The sequence below is a fragment of the Diabrotica undecimpunctata genome, chromosome 5 (genome assembly GCF_040954645.1).
Source record: "Diabrotica undecimpunctata isolate CICGRU chromosome 5, icDiaUnde3, whole genome shotgun sequence".
Taxonomy (NCBI): Eukaryota; Metazoa; Arthropoda; class Insecta; order Coleoptera; family Chrysomelidae; genus Diabrotica; species Diabrotica undecimpunctata.
This window is the reverse complement of record NC_092807.1, coordinates 52,716,809-52,739,006: the sequence shown is the minus strand read 5'-3', so window position 1 is coordinate 52,739,006 and position 22,198 is coordinate 52,716,809. Positions and strand designations below refer to the sequence as shown.

Sequence of the window (22,198 nt, the reverse complement as noted above, 5' to 3'; positions counted from 1 at the left end):
AGTATGACCTGAGTTTACCCACGTTTCATCCTGGTAGAAGATGGGCCTTTCTTCAGCTCGGAATTTTCGTATGGATCTTAGATAATTTCTTCTCCAACATATTATCTCCTCCCGGTCAATCAAAAGTGATTTTCGGTCTGATTTCTCCCACCGGAAATTTAATTCTTTTAAAACTTGCCACAATTTAGTTCGTCCGATATGAGGCAAATTCGGGTCGTCTCTAACTTCTTGTAAAATTTTGTTTAGGTTTGGTATTTCTTTTTAAAAAAAAATCCATGAATTTTCCTTCGAATACTATTTTTGGCAAATTCATCAATTTCAATAGGCTTTTTCCCTCTCTTTAACTGTTCGTTTGTGTTTGGGTTAGCTACACCGTGTTTTTTTTCTTTCTGATAGGAACCTATATATAGTTGACTCTCCTACGCCAGTCATGTTGGCACAACTTTCGACTATGTTTGTGGAAATCCAGACTAGGTTTGTCGGACAGTGTTTGTGGGATTCTGAGAAACCAGAGCATCGTAAACATTCAGGACAATAGTCTTCTCTCTTGGTGAATAGACAGACTTACTGACTGTACGCAACAGTACCGGTGTAAAACTTGATGATGTTGATGATGAAGCCATCACAAACAATCCAACAAAACGAGCACGAGCGAAAGGTACTTATATGTTCGTAGGTATATGGAATAAAAAATCACTCAAACACTGCATAGAATTCGCAAAAGAAATATTCGAGACGCTAATTACTGCCGTAGACGCGGACACATCGCCGAGCCGTAAATTACATGCGATCAAAAACATACTAAACAAAAAAATTGTTTTCGTTCGTAATATCTTCACCCTTTTAAGTTAAGTTTCGAATATAAACTAAATAAACGAGGCACGTGGCCAAAGCATACAAAGATTAAACGCGAAGATTAGTATTGAAATATCCAAAGAGATAAGGTATTCTTATTTACAAAATTGTTAATGGTTAAATTCTTTTTTTTTATTTTTATTAATATAATATAATTATATAACATTAGCCGTGAAAGTTTTAATTGTTTTTTGCTAAATATATTAGTATTAAAATATTATTAATATTATATATAACGGTATTAAAAAATATTATATTATTATTTAATGAATAAACACCTCAGGAACGCCTATGGTTTACGACCGTTTTATGAGTTTGAGGCACATTTCGTGCTCTCAACAATTTATAAACGGAGAATAACTGCATGTGATAATTAAGGCCACTTATAAAAGTTTTAAGACAAAGATCTTCATATTGTTGAATTTTTAATATTTTTACATTTAATTGGTCATTAAACATATTTATTTTTGAACAAAGAATGCTTCTAACATCCTGGATTCTTAAACCAAAATTTTGTGCATTTTCGTTTCTTTCTGGTTTCTTTGAAATTATATCTTGTATTAAACAATCAATTGATCTCTGGTCAGAAAATGTTACTATAAGAGAATCTTTAACTTTTGCCCAAGAATCAAGTTCTGTTCTTGATGCAATAAGGTCTGCTGATCTATCAGTTAACTTACTTAAAACAGTATTAAAAAGACAAACATTTGTATAATTATTTGCATCTCTATTGCTATGATTATTCAAAAAACTTTCACATGATTTAATAAATCTATTTAATTGTTTCGAATTGCCATCAAAAGTGGGAATATTATCTGCTTGATATTGAATTAATTGAAAATTAGGTTCAGTCATCTCGTTAAATGTTAAATTTACTAAATGGTCTAAAATGGCCTCCACAGTGAATCAAAAAATATATAATATATAGGTAAAAATATGGATTTTGGTAAAATAGGAAACACTTACATGAATATTTTCAGTCTCTATAGGCTTTAGACTATTTTTGTTCTTCCGTCTGCACCAATAGGATTCTGGACAATTTTGGTTCCTTCTCCTTGATCTTGGCTTCTCCAATATGTTGTGGACAATGTTTGTTTCTAGCCCTGGACTTAGCCCTTTGGCTGTTACCGTACCTGAAATGTGGATCTTTTTTTCTCGTTAATCTTTGAAAAGAAAAGTTGCACACGAAATTCGGCAAGGTTAACACGAACACTGTACAATTTCGAAATATCCTACTGACTACGCCAGTTACGATAGTCAAAGCCAAAAACGGATTTTTAAAAAATTTAACTTCGTAACAAAATTTATTTATTAGGAACGTACAAGTATGGTAACAACTACAAAACAAAAATCTCTTAATCAAATTTAACACTGGTATATTTAGTCTTTTTGTATGTCGTCACACATAAGATAATCCAGGGATGTAACTCATAGAACTGTTTAAACATAACCTTTCTCCACAAAAGTCAATCACAGAATTCATGAACCACGTCTTTCAAAGCGGTGACTAAACTACTAACAAGTCGTATAAATATGCGATTTTATTGCCTTTATGATTTATTTTCATTCGTTTTTTATTAAAAATTTATTTCATGAATTATTCAAAACAACAATATTAAATATGAAATGGAAAAATATTATTGATCCTTTTTAATAACAGCTGTAGTGATAAAAAAAATATAGATAAAATATTATGTTTTGTCACTATATTATTATTTTTAGTTATCCCTTTATTTATTGCCAGGAAAGGCCACTGATGCGTATAATTATTATTTCATCTGTCGTCTTCGTGTATTTGCGGATATCAGAATAGTAGAACAGGAAAAAGGATCGAGCCGTTTGATCGAAAAATTCTTGATATTATGAAAGGGTAATGGACCGGAAGCTGATTAGAAAAAGGCCCTTCTCGGCCGAGATACCAGACAATGGCGCCTCGAATAAATATCATGACAGTGCTGCGATACAAAGCTCACGAGAACGTTTTATTTTGACTTTTTACGTGGTATTACTATCGAATTCATGGAATAAAGGAATTCTAGGAAAATCGCCAGATGCGTATATATTTTGTCAGAAAAGAACCAAATGCTGGTAAAAGACATTTAAAACTCTAAATAGACATTTATTTTTTGAGTCAAGTACAGAAATATAAATACGCAAATGAAAACAACAATAAACAAATGAAGAGCTTTTTTACAAAACTGCATAAATCCATTTCCGGCTAAAATACATTTTTTGTTGAATTTCGAGAGTTTGATCTGCCTTAGATCTTGTGTATAAGTCTTATGTGTTAAAAGTTAATATTTCCCATTTAAAAGGAGCCTCAAAATCACGTTTCTTCCACAAAACTTAATTAATCCACTCAAAAACCTTTACCCCATGTTCACTCTTTTTTTATACAAAACTTAACATCTCCTTCTTTAGCCAACCATTAAAATTAATTTTTATTTTACAAAACTGCATAAATCCTCCGGCCTGCAGATCTATCCCTCTACTATTTTTGTTTGGATTTAAAAGCATCCTCTAGAATTAGATGTTGATTCGTGAAACAAAATATAATATTCGCTAGTTCTAAAACTACCCACGGGTCGCACTGACAGTGTGTAGCGTAGCCAGGCCATGCCACGCGTGGCCACGCTGTATGAGATTATCAGTACTTTTCCGTTCGATGAGACGGGATGTTGTGAATTCGTTGTATGTCAACGTTGTTTTCTGTGTTTTGCGTGTTATTTTGAGATGGATACTGTTACTAATTTATCGGTGGGATCTAAAAAAAGACGATCCATCAAAACAAGTGAGAGAGGGCGTTCAAAAATTATGAAGTACAACGATAGTGATCCTCATTTAGTGTTTCTAAAACAGAAGACCAGACCATGTGCCCATAATTCGAAAAATCTTCGTTGTGCTACGGTATCCTACGATGATATAAAACTTAATCGACAAGCAGTCTACATGGCAGAGGGTAAAGAGAAACAAGATCTTGTTTTGATGAAATATATCTCTGCTTTCGAGCCCCAAAGAAGAAGGGGAAGTGGTACGCCTGTCTCTGCAACTCACACAAGAACGGTTTCTGTGAAATTTTTTCTCAATAGTCAGAAACAGAAACGCATGATTCCTGTGTGTAAAAAGTTTTTTGCTTTTTCAATGAGTGTACCTGCCTCTCGACTACTGCGGATTGGAAAGGTCGTCAATCAAGGTCTGCTGCCCAAAGAAAATAGAGGTGGTTATCGACGAGAAGCTTTTTTCAGAGCCAAAAAGGAAGCAGTCCATCAATTTCTTGGTAAACTAAATTGTGTCGAATCTCATTATGGAAGAGGAAAAAGTAAAAGAGTTTACCTTTCAGCAGAGTTAAGTGTAAATAAGTTCCATCCAATCGGCGATGCCTTTTATCGCCGACAAATTGCATTCTATGCATTTTGCTGTGTGCCTATTGACTCAAAGGCACCAACATTTTATACGTGGAATGAAACGCAGGGAAGCAGAGGAGCAAATGAAATCGGATCTGCACTCATCCATCACTTAAGAAGGCAAGATCTTTCGTCTTTTTCTGCAGTATCGTTGTTTTGTGATGGTTGCGCTGGCCAAAATAAAAATGCGCATATTGTTCATCTTTTGTGCCATTGGCTTAAAAATGAGGCTCCAGAGAATGTACAGAAAATTCATGTCACCTTTCCGACTCGTGGCCACAGTTTTCTTCCAGCTGATCGAGCTTTTGGCCGTGTGGAGAAGCGCTTGAAAAAAACTGATACCATCATCTCGAGCGAAGAGTATGCTTCTATTTACGAGGAGTTTGGTTCTGTACAGAAACTGGGACAAGACTGGGTGATATACGATATCAAAAGCCTTGAAATGATTTATCAAAAAATAAAAGGAATCAGCCAAACCAAACGCCTCATTATTAAGAAAATCAAAACAAGGGACCGGCATACTTCAACCAAAATAAAATGCTGCGCCAACTATAGGTTCGATAGTGGAACAGAACCTTTTAGAAGCATTGTAAAAAAAAATAAAAATGATTTTCTTCAGGCTCTTCCCCAAATCCCACTATCTCATTCCGTGACTGAAGAGAAAAAAAAAGATGTCCTTCACTTATTGCAAACCCACTTTGGACAAAATTGGAAAGAGATCCCTGATCTTCATTGGTATATTAATGCTCTTCAACACAAAGTTACTAGTGATCCAAATCCAGAAACCCACAACTACCATGATGGCGAGTGTGATTGCTTGGAAGATGAGCCAAAAAATGTTCACATCTAAATTGTTTGTACTCCTCATTTTTTTTTGTTTTAGTGGGTGCCGTTTAATATTTTGTATTTCTAAGATATTGTTAATTTGACAAAAGTTAATATCTCCCATCTTTTTTTACAAAACGCGATATCTCCAACAGACACATGGCTATATTTTGTTAATGCAAATCAATAAAAATAATGTTAATTAACGTTTTATTTCTCTAAGTCTAACCTCAATTTGATTATGTTCTCTGAAATTTCGAAAATTTTAGTACAACAGCTGCAGCACGTTTTTACGTCTCCTGAAAATTTTTGAAAAGTGGATTTATGCAGTTTTGTAAAAAAGCTCCTCAAATATTCAAATAAATATATTAATTAAATACAACCCGAATAGCTAGGTAAAAGTAATAAATATACCAGAATTAATCACATCAACTGGTAATTATTAACAAATCCGTATTAAAACGGTAAACGTGGTAAATATTTCATTACCACTCTTTCAAAGTGCCAAGAAGCTTGCGTAGTGGAGGATGGAGGTATATTAGTCGTATGGTTAGTGGTTAGTGCAGATTAGTGCTATAATAGTATATAGCTATATTATAGTAAATCTGTAGTCTGAAACGGTAACTGTGTAATTACACTTTTTTAGTTGAATGACCAGTGTGACGATTCGTGTGTAAACTTATTTACAATGAGTGATTTAGACTCCATGAAAGCACGATTTAACGATCAAATTAATACGCTTAAATCTGTAAAAGGAAACAATCATCAGTTACTCACAAGAGATCAGTATTATGCATTTGTAATGAAAGTTAAAACAATCAAAGACAAGATTTCTCACAAAACAATTGAGGAATATAAGCGGTTATCACGATATGATATTGTAAAAATTGGTAATATCGAAAAGCTCATTGTGCCAGTAAAAAATAAAAGATTTTTTATTATGTCTTTCAGAAGGAAACTTTCGATATCATACACGAGACTCATATTTCAATTGGATATGAGGGTCGTAACAGAATGATGAAAGAACTTAAGACAAAATATAAGAACATCACTGTGGAGTTTGTCATGGTTTACTTAAATCTCTGTGTACCGTATCAAACGAATATGAGTATTCCAAAAAAATGACTTGTCTTGAAGCCTTCACAGTGATAATGGTTGAGAATTCGCAAACAAGGTTATTGAAAAAGTCTGCAATATGTGAGACGAACTGAAAATTGTCTGCGGAAAACTGTGGTGAAATTATGGGAGACATTCGTTATTCGTTGGACTTTCCGAGTTTGAATTTGTATAAGCCCGAGTGTCTGATGAGGCTCGGATATGCCGAAATTAGTCATAACACTTTATTGATACCGATTCGAGCACGGGAAGTTTAACGAATTTGTCCTCCTAGGCCATATATTTGGCCATTTAAATCAACAAAGCGATAGCAGCTTTTGCTAGAAGATTTATTATTTTTCACATTTCGCATAGCCCAGAGGATAGAAAACGATATTACCATATCGTTTTCGTTCATGGCCGCCAAAGCAGGTGGCGCCTCTGCATGCTAACCACTGTTGTGGTAAAATTATGGGAGACATTCGTTATTCGTTGGACTTTCCGAGTTTGAATTTGTATCAGCCCAAGTGTCTGATGAGGCTCGGATATGCCGAAATTAGTCATAACACTTTATTGATACCGATTCGAGCACAAGAAATTTATCGAATTTGTCCTTCTAGGCCATATATTTGGCCATTTAAATCAACAAAGCGATAGCAGCTTTTGCTAGAAGATTTATTCTTGTTCATATTTAGCATAGCCCAGAGGACAAAAAACGATATTACTATATCGTTTTTGTTCATGGCCGCCAAAGCAGGTGGCGCCTCTGCATGCTAACCACTGCTGTGGTGAAATTATGGGAGACATTCGTTATTTGTTGGACTTTCCGAGTTTGAATTTGTATCAGCCCACGTGTCTGATGAGGCTGGGATAGGCCGAAATGAGTCATAACACTTTATTGATACCGATTCGAGCACGGGAAGTTTAAAGAATTTGTCCTCCTAAGCCGTATATTTGGCTATAGATATATATATATATATATATATATATATATATATATATATATAAAATAAAGTTTTATTATGAGGTTGCAGTCATTAATAGGGCAGGAAAGTGAAACTCTTTGTTCTTTATCAAGCTTTCGCAAAATTTATTTGCTTCTTCAGGATATGCTAAAATATGGTATCAGTAAATACAATGAAATTATAATTAAATAGCATTGTATAAAACTAGTATAAAAACTTACAACATGAGGTTAATCCATTAAATTTTCAAATTTACAAAACATTAAAACTTAACTTAAAATAATAAATTAAAATATTGTACTTCATAACTATATAATTTTATTAAGTTAAGTTTTAAGTTTAAACTTTTTAAGTTTAGCATGGATTAAAAAATTGGTATCTGACATTGACAGATGACATCTGGCAGGTACCTTAAAACAGGAGTGGTTCATGATCGTATCTTAAATATCTGCCATAGTGCATTTAAAAACAACTCAATTTTTTAAATTATGATACATATTGGAAAAATATTTGATGTCAGTCTTATTATTGATAGAATTTGGATCTTTTTTATGTGAATCATCTTCACTATGCGATTTTTGTTGTAATTTTATTCTTTTTCCAAAATCTGTACATTTTCAAAATCAAAGGAATGGCTAAATCTAGAGAATGTTTGGCTGAAACTGTTGTGTTTAATCTGTTGGTTTGTACACTATGTTTGTGTGCAACAACCCTTCTATGCAGGTATTGGTGTGTTTGCCCAATATATGTTGAATTACAGGGCTTTACAATTAATTTTATAAATAACATATGATTGATGATCTTTACCAACATTGGGTTTAAATTTTGAAAAATATTTTCCAGATGTTTTGACGATTTATGTTCAACATGTACACAATATTTTGCCAACATTTTCGATATTTATTCAAAAAATCAATTAATGTATGGCAAGAATGTAGTGTTTGTTTGATTTAGTGACGTTATTATTAATATTGCTAGGTACGGTTTTTGTTTATTTTGAATTGGTATTAGAATTAGATTGATTTTTGATAATACAACTTCTTTTATTACTTAGATGGTTGTAAAATTCTGAGATATCTTTAACTTTTCTCAATTTTGCGGAATGGTATTGTGGGCTAGATACCTTAATTGCTCTGTCAGTAAGACTGAATAAAACAATACTATTCCGCAAATCTGATTAAAGTTAAAGATGTCTTAGAAAAGATAATTATCCACCAGAATTTTACAACAATCTAATTAAAAAAGAAGTTGTATTTTCAGAAAACAATCTAATTTCAATACCAATCCAAAACAAACCAAAACCGTAACTAGCAATAATAATAATAATGCCACTAAATCAAACAAACACTATACATATCCTTATCATTGGAGCTCGGGAAATATGCACTTAAAAAAACCCTAAAATATGCATTCAAATATCCACAAAAAACAGTTGAAATATGTACTATAATATGCATGCTTTTATGCATTTAATGCATATAACTAAAAAACGCAGTAATACTTGTATTGGAGCTATTTAATTTATTCTATGCTAAAGTCACAAAAAATATTTATTGAAATTTGTATTATCTACATCATCATCATGCTTTATTATACCATTACAGTTAACACTATATGTTATTAAATGTGTCACCAAATTTTCTAGAGAAAAACTGTGCCGTCTATGTGATAATAATTGTTTATAATATATTCTGAAAAACTTAAATTATCTTCACAATTCCCCATCTTGATAAAAAATGAATGTCAAAGTCAGAATACATATTATAGTTAGAACTCTTTCAACAATACTCAATATTAATTAATATTAAAGTATTTTTCAGTTTTAGTAAAACTGGTTAAAAACTAAGTAGTGTGTGAACTTCGGCAGTAAAAAGATAGTAGTAAACTTATTGGAGAAAATCTTTATAGGGATCCCGGCCCTGAATGTCAGGCATGAAAGTCGACTTAATTTTAAGCTCCACAACTTTTATAGTTTTTAATAGAAAAAATATAAATTTAAATATTTAAAAGTGATATATCAAAGAAGTTTACAGTGACTTGTTAAGTGCCGTAAGTACTTCTTTCCAGTTAATCATAGTTTGATTAGAAATATCACTTTTAAGCATCAATAACATATTCTCATCAATAACTGTAGTTACAAATTAACCAAAAAACTAGTTGTACTCTTATCGTTATTCAGCTAATGTGGTAATTACCAGCCGATCAACTAGTTTTAAAATAAACAGAGTCGGACTTTATTTGATTTAATCTATATAAAAAATAAAGTCCTGTTAAAATTGCATATAGAGGACTCATCATGTCCGTAACATCAGATGGAAGTTCCAATGTAATTAACTCTGTATCACAACATACCAACACAGTTAAATCCTACTCAAAAGTTCTAAGCCAACATACATATCCTAGTCCTGAACAAGCGATTGTTTTCTCTTCAAAGGATGGATTACGCCTACAGGACTACCTCATACCACTAGGAGCACTTATACAGCCCAAAAACATCTTATTTTCTTCAAGGCTGTCCAATAATCGAGTATGCATGTATTTAGCGAGCAAAGAAATTGTGGATAACTTTATGCAGGTATATGATGGTATAATACTAATAAATGATGAACCAGTTCAAGCTAGAAAATATATTACTCCAGCGAATAGGTTAGTTCTATCGAATGTATGCCCCTCAATTCGCTAACATGTACTGCATGCAAACTGTTAGAAAAAATGGTCAACCGTCGTCTCCTCTGGACACTTGAAGATCGAAATATTATTATTCCAGAACAAAGTGGTTTCCGACAAAATAGATCAACTCTAGACAATATTATAGACCTAGAAAGAAGTGTACATGAAGCCTTCTCCTTTAATCAAAAATGTATTGGAATATTCTTCGACAATGAAAGAGCCTTTGATACAGCTTGGCGCCACCGTATTATCATATTACTGTACGATTTAGAAATCAAAGGACATTGCCTTGCATTTATAAAAAACTTCTTATATAAAAGATATATCCAAGTTAGAGTAAATGGTAATTTGTCGTCAAAAGTGGAATTGAAAAATGGAATTCCTCAGGGATCTGTTATAAGTCCTACGCTATTTATAATTGCCATGAATGATTTAAAACTTCCACTTAAAGGCCGCTTATATGCTGACGATCTCGTAATATTTGGTCAAAGCAAAAACTTAAACAACCTCTCACAACTTGCACAGAGTTTCTTGTTAGATATTGACCGATGGTCAAAGGAAACTGGATTTATCTTTTCAACAACTAAAACTAAATATATAGTATTTTCTAAAAACAAAGTCAGTACACCAATCTCATTATATCTATACAACCAATCGCTACAACAAAAAGATTCGCTAAAATTGCTAGGAGTTACTTTTGACAGAAAGTTGAATTGGAAAGAACATATTAATAATCTAGCATGTAAATGTTACAGAAGATTGAATTTACTAAAAATTCTAGCACACAAGAATCGGGTTCAGACAGGAGTACATTGCTAATTATATACAGAACTATGATACGTACACAGCTAGACTACGCGGCTATAGCTTACGACTCAGCATCGAAATCGGTACTTAAAAAGCTCGATACTATTCATAACACAGCACTCAGAATATGCCTGGGAGCCTTTTGTACAACACCGATTGAAAGTTTACTTTGCAAAGCAAATGAATTGTCGTTAAATGATAGAAGAGCTTACCTTAGTCTAACATATGCAACAAAAATTAAAGATAATGCAAAAAATCCTGTCTATAGAAATACTTTTACCGATAATTACCCAAACCTTAATGCAAATCACCGTTCTAATAAACCTTTCTATAAAAGAATAAAAGACCATTTGCATCTGTTTGATATTGTCATACCTGAATGTCTTCCATATACATATGATAATAATCCACCTTGGATTCAAAACATACCATCATATAACTTAGAACTTACGTCATTTGATAAAAACTCCACTAATCCTGATCTAATTATTTCCCATTTTAGAAAAATCATTAGTCGTTATAAAAATCATACCCAGATATACACTGATGGTTCAAAATCATCCGAAGGTGTGGGAGCGTCTGTAGTAACTCCAGAGAAGGTCCTTAAATTCAAACTATCTAATGTTAGTACTATATATACAGCTGAACTGTATGCTCTCTATCGCGCCATAGAACTAATCAATCTGACAACAAACTCCAAATATATTATCTTAACAGACTCACTTAGTGCCATACAAAGCATCCGACAACTGTATCCAAAAAACCCGCTTTTAAAAAAAATTAAAACAGTCCTTCTTCAGGCTTATATCAATCATAATGGGATAAATTTCATCTGGATCCCATCCCATATAGGAATAAAAGGCAACGAAACTGCTGACCATAGTGCGAAAGATGCGATAGTGAGTGACGTTTCCGAGATCGTAAACACATCAGTAACAACGGATATAAAAGCTTATATAAAAAAATCAATCTTAAGTGCGTGGAAAAATTAATGGAATGTGTCCACAATATTTAATAAACCAAATTGTATTGAAGTAATTGTACCTAATGTAATCCACTAATTTTTCGCTAATGGCCATTTGGTCGATACGATTTTCTAAATATAAAAAAAAAAATCTTTATAGTGCTACTTTCAAGTCAACCGAGTAAACGTTAAGTGAGTACCAAAAATCACTTTATAGTTTTTATTTTAATATTAATATAACCTATAACGTTCCGAAGAAATAGAAACAAATCAAAAAAAGACATCAAGTTATTCAATTTTATTTAATGTAATATTTCATGTATTTATTATATCCACTAAGAAGGCTGCGCGGTTGATGTGGTTTTTGTGTTTAAATAAAAAAAAATCCCCATCTTAATAATATTATTAATTTGAATTATTTTTTGATATCGCTCATTTTTCTTTAACACTGCTCAGAATTTTTAGTACACTTTGATGGTTTTGCTAAGCTGTTTAAGTTTTTCATTTAATGAATTGATAATTTCAATACTTTGGTCTAATGAAATGTTTCCTGATTCAAGTATCCTTTTCTGGTGTTGAAGTTTGGGTCTTCAGTGTCAGTTGCTTTTATCGGCAATTTATTCAACGTATGCAATTATCGGCAAGTTTTGTATCAGAGACCTATGTTAGTTTTGGTGTTATTAAATCCGTCTGAATAAGAGGGTAATATTCATTTGTTTTATTGATAAAAAGCAAAGTGTTTGTGTATTTTTAATCATTATGTGGGTTTTCTTGTGATTCTCTTTCATTTATTTTTTTTTACGTAATAATTATGCCGAAATTGCTTTGTTGTTTGGTTTTACACTTTTCTTTTAGAAAATGACTACGTGCAGTTATAAAGCTGAACAAGAGAGACTTAGACGACTTTTTGACGAAGTTTCATCTCATGTAGCAGAGGACAGTTATTTCAGCTTAGACGACGACCACTTCACCAGACGACCAAAAATTCAAAGTGAGAATAGTGATTCGGAATAAAATATGTCCGACGTTGACGTGGTCTCTGATTTAGCAGTTAGGAGAAGGACCCGTAAACCTTGTTACGATGGACCTAATGGCACTCGATGGAAAAAATATTTAGATCAAAATAAAAACGTGCAACATGTGCTGACAATTTAGTAACCCAATTGCCAGGAGTAAAAGGTGAAGCTAGGTACAAGAAAACAGCAATGGAATTATGGAGTTTGTTTTTCACAAATGAGATGATGAAAAAATAGTATTCTACATAAATCGACATATCGAATTAAAACAGTATTCTAAATCCAACAGAATAACAACTCTAACAGATATAGATAAACTGAAAGCCTTATGCGGATTACTCTATATTGCTGGTAAAAACGCAAAATCATCAAAATGCGTCGGACCTTTTCAGAACTAATCTTATGAGCACATACATTTTTTGGTTAATCATGTCTATAGAAATAATCAAACTGTTACTTCAGAATTTGCGTTTTGACGATACTACCTCAAGACCAGAGAGACAATCTGTTGATAAACAAACTGGCTGCCATCCGGGAACTGTTTGATGAGTTTAACGCAAATTTGCCGAATTTTACAGTACGCAGTTGATGAGATATTATGGGTGTTTACATTCCGTTGTGGATTCCGAGTATATATACCATCCAAACCAAAAAGGTATGGCTATAGCTGACGCTAAAATATTACGAGGTATATGTTGGAAAACAGCCAACAGGGCCGTATGAGCAGGATACGGCTATTTTCCAGTGTCCAGTGTCAAGATGATGTTAAGTGATATGGGGAACCAAACGCAATGTAATGATGGATAATTTTTTTACATGCACTTTTTTAGTAAATAAACTTCCGAATGATCATGGACGCACGAAAATTTGAACTCTCAGGAAAAACAAACCTGAAATTCCAGCTGAAATGAAAATCAATAGGCCTGAAAAATCTATCAAGTTGGCATTTAAAGCCAAATAACTTTAGTAATGACATGGAGTGATTATAACAAGACGAAAGGAGATGTGGACACGGTCGACAAATTGAGTGCCACTTATGACTGTGCACGAATCACAAGACGTTGACCGATGGTGATATCTATAAATTGTTAAACATAGCTGGCTATTTTTTATATTTGACAATATTTCAACAGAAACAAGAGTTCAAAGAAGACATTTTCTGGAGGATCTTGGGTACCAGTTAGTTCAAGTACATGTGCGAAAGCATACTAACCTCACTGGTGCACCACCATTACCGAGATCGAAGAGTACCCTTTAAGAGCTAATTAAAATGGCCGATATTTGGTTTGTTCCAGTAAAAAAAAACAGGAAGACTAGATTCACATGTGATCATTGTAAACGTTTTATATGCTTAGAACATGCGACTCCCTTCTGTGAAAAATATACTCTCAATGCGTCGGTTAACTTACTAGATAGTTTTTAACGATGTATAGATATATTTCCAATATTTTTCTGTTTTGTTTTCTATTACTGATGCCATCGAGAATACTTGTTCAGTTTTGTTATCTAAATAACTATGTTATAACCATGACCCGTTCGTTATAATTAAATTTGGGTGTAATTGATTTTACTTTGTTTGGTGTTTTGTTAATGTTTAAGAGGCTTAATAAATTAAAATAGGTATTATTTATAGGCATAACAAAATTCTATCCTTGAAAGTGTGTCAATGGAAACATTTTTTTATGTCGGTGTTTGAAACAGACGTTAGCTTTAATGTTTAAAAAACCTATGTTAGTTGCTGAAGGTTAACCATGTTCCCCATCTAGTTATCACCGGTTTAGGTGGTAAAGGTTAATTAGAGGGGCTTTTAAAAATATTTTTCTTATATTTGATACAAAAGTTTTAACCATTGGAAACTCTGTCCTTACAGTTTCTGCTACTCTATTTAAAACATGTGCTTAACAGGTAACGTGTATCAAATTTGGAAAAAATATTAAATAAAAATAACAAAATTTTTTTTTCAGTTGGTATCGGTTGAGGTAAAAAAAAATACTCAGACATTCATTTACAAATCTACAAATAGTTACATTGTTCGTTTTTTTGCAACTATTTATCGGAAACTAAATATCCGGTGCTGCACTCACTTCCGTTTAAACTTCCTCTAAACAAATTTGCAATATACCGTCCTTTAACATCAGTCGTCTCGTCAACAGATATCCGTATTGGATTATCCCCAATTGCAGTTTTAATCGGTTCAACAGTAAATTGCATGCTGGAATCTACATTTTTTTTTCGTAGATTCGTAGCAGAAGAAACTTGTACATCATTATTGCAGTACTCTTTTTAAAATTGTTGGAATAATGGATTATCCAATTTTGCAATAATTATAGTGCAACCAATCAGCAAACTTCAGAGATCCTTATTAAAATGTTGTTGGTAAAAAACTGTCGTTTTATTTGATAAGAGTTGATTAACTTAAAACTTTTTTTCACATAAAATCTGAAAATTGGAAATAAAAAACTTCACCAATAAATTTGTAGTGCTTCGCCACTTTAAAATTAATATATTATAATATCCTAATTTAATTGGTTTTTACCTCTATTAAAATTTTATATACAAGATATTAAGACAAAGGGCGATTTCCTAAGTAAATTCGAAACGGACAAAAAACATTAATCAAGCACACTACATTTTACAATTTTATAAAACTTGTTTCCCGAAGTATCTTCTATATAAAGTATTTTTTAAGTTTTGATCGTAGAATTTTTTTTTTCACAAATGTCAGAGGTTTTAGTAAAATGTCACATTTTTATGGTGAAAACATAACGTATTAATTTATGACAAAAAAGTCAGTGTCAAAACCATGTTTACACCTTTGCTAAAAATAATTTTTTCATAATGAATGAGAGTCCTTGTCGCACCACCAAAAAACTACCCGTTTTAAGAGGTTTGCGTATGTTGGATTCGGTTTTATTTGCTTTTATTTTACACAGAATACAGTACAGTATTACATTTACTTAAATATTAATATATGCAATAATAACAAACTTGCAATATCAACACAATTACATGACATTAATGGCCTACTTCATACTGTCTCTTTTTCGTGGCCTACCACTACTACGCCTTTCATCCAACAAATTGTTCTAATAGGTAATGGCAATCTCTGACATACTCCCACCTGAGAAATATTCTGATAAAGTAAAATATTGCTCACAAAATCTAAAGAGACATACTACAAAACCATTATACAAAAAATTAAAAATTGCTAATAAGTATACAGTTTTTGACAATCACTACTCCAAATAACGTTTAGGCATTTTAGAAGCCCGTCCCGTACGTGTGATTTTCACTTCAAAAACCTTTGCACTATTTGTCGGAATACTGACTTTAAACACTCCCGCACTCTCACAGTATTCGTCTTCGGAACTGGAGTCTCTCGCAGCCAACTCAGGAACATGTGGGGTACCATTTAATTCACTGTCATCCTTCATTGACGTCTTCACATCATTCTGAAGCTCGAACTCGGGAACAGTACAACACTCTAGTGGGTAAAGACGCTGGACAGGTCTCAATAAATATCCCTTAGCTGTCTTAACTTTGCACAGTCGAACACTTCCATCTTTACCAGGAAAAAGTTCAACAACTCGTCCCATAGGCCAATCCAAACGTTTACTGCCATCGTTGCCGACAAGCACAATTTCATTAAGAGCGATCTGGCGGTGAGTTTTATTCGCGCAAACCAGTTTTAACTGACCAAGATATTCCAAACGGAATCGCTTACGATGTTCCTCTCGTAAAGTCTGAACCCGACGCACTTTCCGACACAATGAAGCATTGTCTATAGCATCACAATCTGGTAGCCCGCAGTCCACCTGATCCCGCAAAAACATCGCTGGTGTCAAGGCAACTAACTCTTGCGGATCCTCCGATAAATTCGTTAATGGTCGCGAATTAATTATTGCCTCACACTCACATAACAAGGTTAACAAAGTCTCATAGTCCAAACTGGCACGACCTAGTGTTTTTCTCAACAACTGTTTCATAACACCAATGAGACGCTTCCAGAATCCTCCCCACCAAGCTGCTGTAGGTGGATTAAAATGCCAACGAATACGTTGCACAGACATCTCACGAGTAATAACGTCCCAGTCCAGACATGATAAGGCATTTTCTGCACCCACAAAACTCGTACCGTTATCACTATAAATCGTTTTCGGCCTTCCACGACGAGACACGAACCGGCGTAAGGCCTGAAGAAAATTAGAAGTTGATAGCGAACAACAGAGTTCTAGATGAACCGCCCTGAAAATCGCACACGTGAACATACAAATCCAAACTTTTTCACCGGTCTTAAGGAACAGAGGTCCCGCAAAGTCAATACCGGTAACTTCAAATGCTACAGCCTCACGCACTCTGTTAGCCGATAAAGGAGGAGTATGAACTGCTAGATGCTTTCCAGTGTACCTCCGGCACAATACACACTTGGAGATAACGGATCTTACACTACGCCTTCCTGAGAGAATCCAAAACTTTTCTAGGAGCAAACTTAAAGTATCTTGGATCCCAACATGACAAGACTTTAAGTGATAATGCCTAATTAACTTAATGGTTACCTCATGTTTAGATGGCAGTACGACTGGAAAACGGTAAAACTGTGTATCTTCTCTGTTACAAACTCTAGATCTCAATCTAATCAAACCCCCTTCTTCATAAAATGGGTCAAGATGAATAATCCTTTTATCATCCACACCTGAGAAGCTTTCCTGCTGCACTTTTGTCAAAATAAATTTCTCTGCAGCTTCAAACTCTTCAGAGGTCAACTCGCCTTTATACTTCTGGTCACCTTTGCGACAATTTTTTACAAAACGTTGAATCCAAGCCACCATTCGTACCATCTTACTATACTGTGAAAAGTAGCTAAAATGCCAGTCACACGAATTATAAACATTAACAAGAGATGTCACCAAAGTTCTCCTACGCTCGGCATTAACTTCTTCTTCATCATTAGTAGCCGCACTAGATGGCCACTTATCACGGCTTTCATATAACCACTTCGGCCCCTCCCACCATCTTGACTGAAACAAATGTCTAGAAGTGCACCCTCGTGATTGCAAGTCTGCAGGATTTACCGCTCCTGGTAGGTGACGCCAGCTTTCCATTGAAGTTAAGCTACGAATTTCTTTAACTCTGTTCCATACAAAAACTTCCCATTCTTCTTGGCGTTGTATCCAGGAAATAACAGTGCTTGAGTCACTCCAAAAAAAGGATTCTATATTACCGGGCAAGTTCTCTGCAACCTGAACATACAAACGGGCACCTATAGTTGCAGCTAGCAGCTCCAGACGTGGAATAGTCATTTTTGAGGTAGATTTCTTAATTGGAGCCAATCTAGCTCTCGAGGCCAATAAAGATACAAATACTTTACCAGAATAACTCACTCGCAAAAAAAAAGCACAAGCATAGGCCAGTTTGCTTGCATCACAAAAAATATGGATACTTAAATTTTGTAATGTCTCACCATTCATGTGTACCCATCGAGACAATTCAATTTTCTCAAGATAAGGTAAATCTTTCAACCAAATTTTAAACTCTTCAGAGATGACTTCATCCAGTGGTTCGTCCCATGCCAAGCTCTTCTCCCACAACTTTTGCAACATGAGTTTGGGCACTAATAGAGCTGGACATAAATATCCAATAGGATCAAACACTTTCTGGGCTATAGAAAGGATTCTACGTTTAGTCACTATCATATTTTCCAAGTCAGTGTCCTCTCTTAAGAATTTTAAATTAACTGTCAAAACATCTCGTACAGGATGCCAGTTCATACCAAGAACAGGACATATCTCTTCAGTTCCACTAACTTCAGCATTTCTTCTACGCTCCCACCCTCTTAGTTCGAACTGTCCCTCTGCCATAATTGCTACAGACTCTGTAATGAATCTTGACACCATCTCTTCATCAGGTAAACTTGTAACACAGTTGTCCACATAGAAGCTTTGACTTAACCTCTTCATAACATCTAAAGTATACAATGATTCTGATGTAGAGCCCTTTTTCAGGTATCTTGCTTAGTGGTACTCTAGTGTCATCCCTAATAAAAATGGACTACTGTTAACACCGAATACTACACGTTTATGACGAAAAACTACTGTCTGACCTTCTGTGTCAACCCATAAAAATTTGAGGAAATCACAGTCCCTTTCATGCACACCTATTTGTTGAAATGCCCTTTTAACATCAGAAATCACTCCTATTTTGTTTTCTCTAAACCTTACAAATATTAAAGGAATTAACTGAATTAGATTTGGATCTTTCTCTAAACAGTGGTTAAGTGAAGGTTTATTCTTTGAATGTGCAGATGCATTAAACACTGGACGTGCCTTGGTAGTACTTTCTTCCTTTACCACTGGGCGGTGAGGTAAAAAATGTCCTAGACTATTATCAACATCATTTAACTTTCCAACTAGCTCAATTATACCCTCAGCTTGCCAGTCAGCAAAAACATCATCATACCTTTCAAAAAGACCATCACGTTTCAGCTTTTGAAGAGTGGAATTTAGTCTTTTTCCCGACAACTCACAATTACTGGGGAGAGGAGGGTGACCATCCAACCAAGGAAGACGAATCTCGTAGCGGCCCATCTTATCTACACAGTCTGCATAAAAAAATCTCTAGCAGCCTCCTCTTTGGTATATCTATCTTCCAACTCCCAAAGCTCACTTAAGGAAGCATCCTTTATGAGAAGATTCAATGTGGACATGACAACATCAGAATGTTTACTACTGGTAGGTATTTTTCCCATAAGTGTCCATCCAATGAGAGTTTCTATAGCTACTAGCCCACAATCTAGCTTATGGCGACCCCCTGTATACAAATAACCAGCGACATCTGCTCCCAGCAACAGTTCAATTGGTCCAGGTTGGAGATCATCAGATAAATTAATATTAAGGTTCTTGGCTTGTTCCCTCCATGGACCATGAAATACTGGAGCCATATCACTACAAATTGTTAGTTGATCTAAGGCCTCAAAAGAATATGTAGAGTTCTTACCCTGTATTGTGACTTTATAACAGTTATGAGAGTTTGCAACTTCTGACCCTCCAAACAGACAATGAACAATTTTTTCCTGTCGTTTAACTTGATAACTTAATTTTTAAGCTGTGTCCTTTAATATATATGATCTTTGTGACCCACTATCAATTAAGGCACGAACAACTCTACTATTACCAAATATACCAGTTAAAGTGACTCTCAACGTTTGCAAAAATACATGACCTTTAGTTTGGTTAGTCAAAGCCTGGTCGTTTATGACATCCTTAGAAGACATGTTCTCATTTTGACTACTACTATGCTAATTCTGACGTATTGTTAAACTGGGGCACATCAAGACTACATGAGCTTGGCTACAGATAACACAAATTAGCCTTGTTTTACATCTTTTTGTCTGATGTCCCACTTTTAGACATCTAAAACAAGCCTTCTTTCCAATGAGAACATCCCTTTTTTGAACAAATGTCATTTTTTGTGCCTTAAAGTAATCTTCACTACCATGTGTACCTGAACAAAAGACACAATTTCACAAATTTCACAAATTTCACAATTAATTAAATTAGCAGCAGTTCGAAAACCAGATGATTTCTTGACACTAGCTTTAGAGGATGAAGCCACTTCTTCAGACAATCCAAAACCTTCAGCAGCTAAAACAATTCTTTGTTCATTCTCTACTTCATTTCTGAGAAAAGTCATCAACAGTTTCAACCTGTTTTCCAATGTCCCATCTCTACAATCAATATTTGTGGAACGTTGCCATACCCTAAGCAATTCCTGAGGTAAACAAGATTCGATTAATGGAAAGAGCATTGCTGAACACTTGTCAGATGTGATACCTAATGTCTCCAGTGCTCGCAGTTGAGTTTCAATGCTGTCATACAGTTTAGATATATCAATCTTTTGTTTAGATGCAAACTTACTCAAAATGAGTTTTAGTAACTCTCTAATGTATACTTCTATCTGTAAGTCTTCTCTGCCAAATCTGCTTTGCATACTTTCCATAATTTTACTATAATTGTCAGCCATAACTGGATAGCTCTCTACTAGTTGATGTGCTCTACTACCTGGTACTGTGGCTTGAATTAAATATTCTATCTTATCATGGCAATCAATAGAATCATCCTCATGAATCCTTTTGAATTGGGCCCAGAATGCCAACCAACCTTTGATACTGCCATCATATTTTTTAAATTCAATAGTAGGTAATCTAAATTTTCTCATACCTGTTAAATCTGGCTCATCTGTATTCTGGGACACTGCACTATGCCTTCTGGATGCTTCAGTCTTCGTTTCTTCAATCAGCTTGTTATATTTGGTTCTACACTTGGAAAACTTTCTCAAATACACATCACAACTCTCTATCTCTGCTTCTAGCTCCGTTTCAGTAGAACTTTCAAACGATAATTCAGTAATTTGGGAGTCAATTGACTGTAACTCGTCAAACTTACATTTTAACAGTTCCCATGACACTTCTATTGACTCGTAGTCCAATGATTCTACTTTCATAAGACCTTCTAATTCGTTGGCCGTACGCGTAAAAATAGCCCTTAATACTCTTATGGTTTTCTTTCTATTTTCCAATTCTGCTGCCATAGTGGGTTTGGTTCAAAACCACCGAAACGTTCTCAATACAAATCACAAACCAAAAGAACTCAAAAAAAACTCACTGGCCCAGAACTACAAATTTCACACCGAAATCCAACTCAAAAAGTCCTGTCACGGTCGCCACAATGTCGCACCACCAAAAAACTACCCGTTTTAAGAGGTTTGCGTATGTTGGATTCGGTTTATTTGCTTTTATTTTACACAGAATACAGTATTACATTCACTTAAATATTATTATATGCAATAATAACAAACTTGCAATATCAACACAATTACATGACAGTCTCTTTTTCGTGGCCTACCACTACTACGCCTTTCATCCAACAAATTGTTCTAATAGGTAAAGGCAATCTCTGGCAGTCCTATTCTTAAAATTACATTTAAACGTAAAATTATATTTGGATTATATTTTTAAAAAATATTTAAAAATTAAAACAATTATTAAATTAAACATAATACTTACCGGTTTGTTTCAAATCGTGCAAAATATATATAGTTGTCATCAATGATTTTGAACTCTGTTTTACCATTATTCCACTTTTTCAGACTCTTTTTTTACTTGCACTCTGTTTTCAAACATTTTTGATAAACACTTAAACACAACTTTACTGAACCAAAGACCAAACAGACTTTACTACACCAAACTGAACTAACTGTAACTACGGACAGAACGATAATTGCATTTTGTCTTTTGCTAATACAAAATTCTAGTAATTTGTTATTTGTTAAGCTTTCGGGAAAGATGATATTAATTTATGATTTATAATTTTATTTATTGCCGGCAATTGGCTTATCGGGGGTTTTCATGACGGAAAACAGACATAATAAGCAAATTATAATATTGATTTTAAATCAGATTGTGTAAGAAATCAAAACATATAAATAAAATTTTTACCGTAAACAATTTCGCCAAAAGCTAAACTATTATTGAAGTTTAAAGTATTCCCGTATTAGTAGCCTACGATTCTCTAATTTATTTAAATAAAATTATTATTTTCT

General features: G+C 34.0%; 3 protein-coding genes across 3 annotated transcripts; all 3 read right to left on the bottom strand.

Moving 5' to 3' along the window:
* Positions 1–15,837: 15,837 nt before the first annotated feature.
* On the bottom strand, positions 15,838–18,558 carry LOC140442188 (uncharacterized). The gene has a single exon (XM_072533266.1). It carries the CDS (start codon positions 18,556–18,558, stop codon positions 15,838–15,840), a length of 2,721 nt encoding a protein of 906 aa, XP_072389367.1.
* A 54-nt stretch (positions 18,559–18,612) lies between these two features.
* Positions 18,613–19,185, bottom strand: LOC140442187 (uncharacterized). Its single transcript, XM_072533265.1, has one exon. It carries the CDS (start codon positions 19,183–19,185, stop codon positions 18,613–18,615), a length of 573 nt encoding a protein of 190 aa, XP_072389366.1.
* Positions 19,186–20,059: 874 nt separating this feature from the next.
* Positions 20,060–21,187, bottom strand: LOC140442186 (uncharacterized). The gene has a single exon (XM_072533264.1). The coding sequence runs from the start codon at positions 21,185–21,187 to the stop codon at positions 20,060–20,062; it is 1,128 nt and encodes a 375-aa protein (XP_072389365.1).
* Positions 21,188–22,198: the final 1,011 nt, after the last annotated feature.

Excerpts from the sequence above, each read along its gene's own strand:
- LOC140442188 (XM_072533266.1), bottom strand. The coding sequence starts at position 18,558 with ATGAAGAGGTTAAGTCAAAGCTTCTATGTGGACAACTGTGTTACAAGT.
- LOC140442187 (XM_072533265.1), bottom strand. The coding sequence starts at position 19,185 with ATGGGCCGCTACGAGATTCGTCTTCCTTGGTTGGATGGTCACCCTCCT.
- LOC140442186 (XM_072533264.1), bottom strand. The coding sequence starts at position 21,187 with ATGGCAGCAGAATTGGAAAATAGAAAGAAAACCATAAGAGTATTAAGG.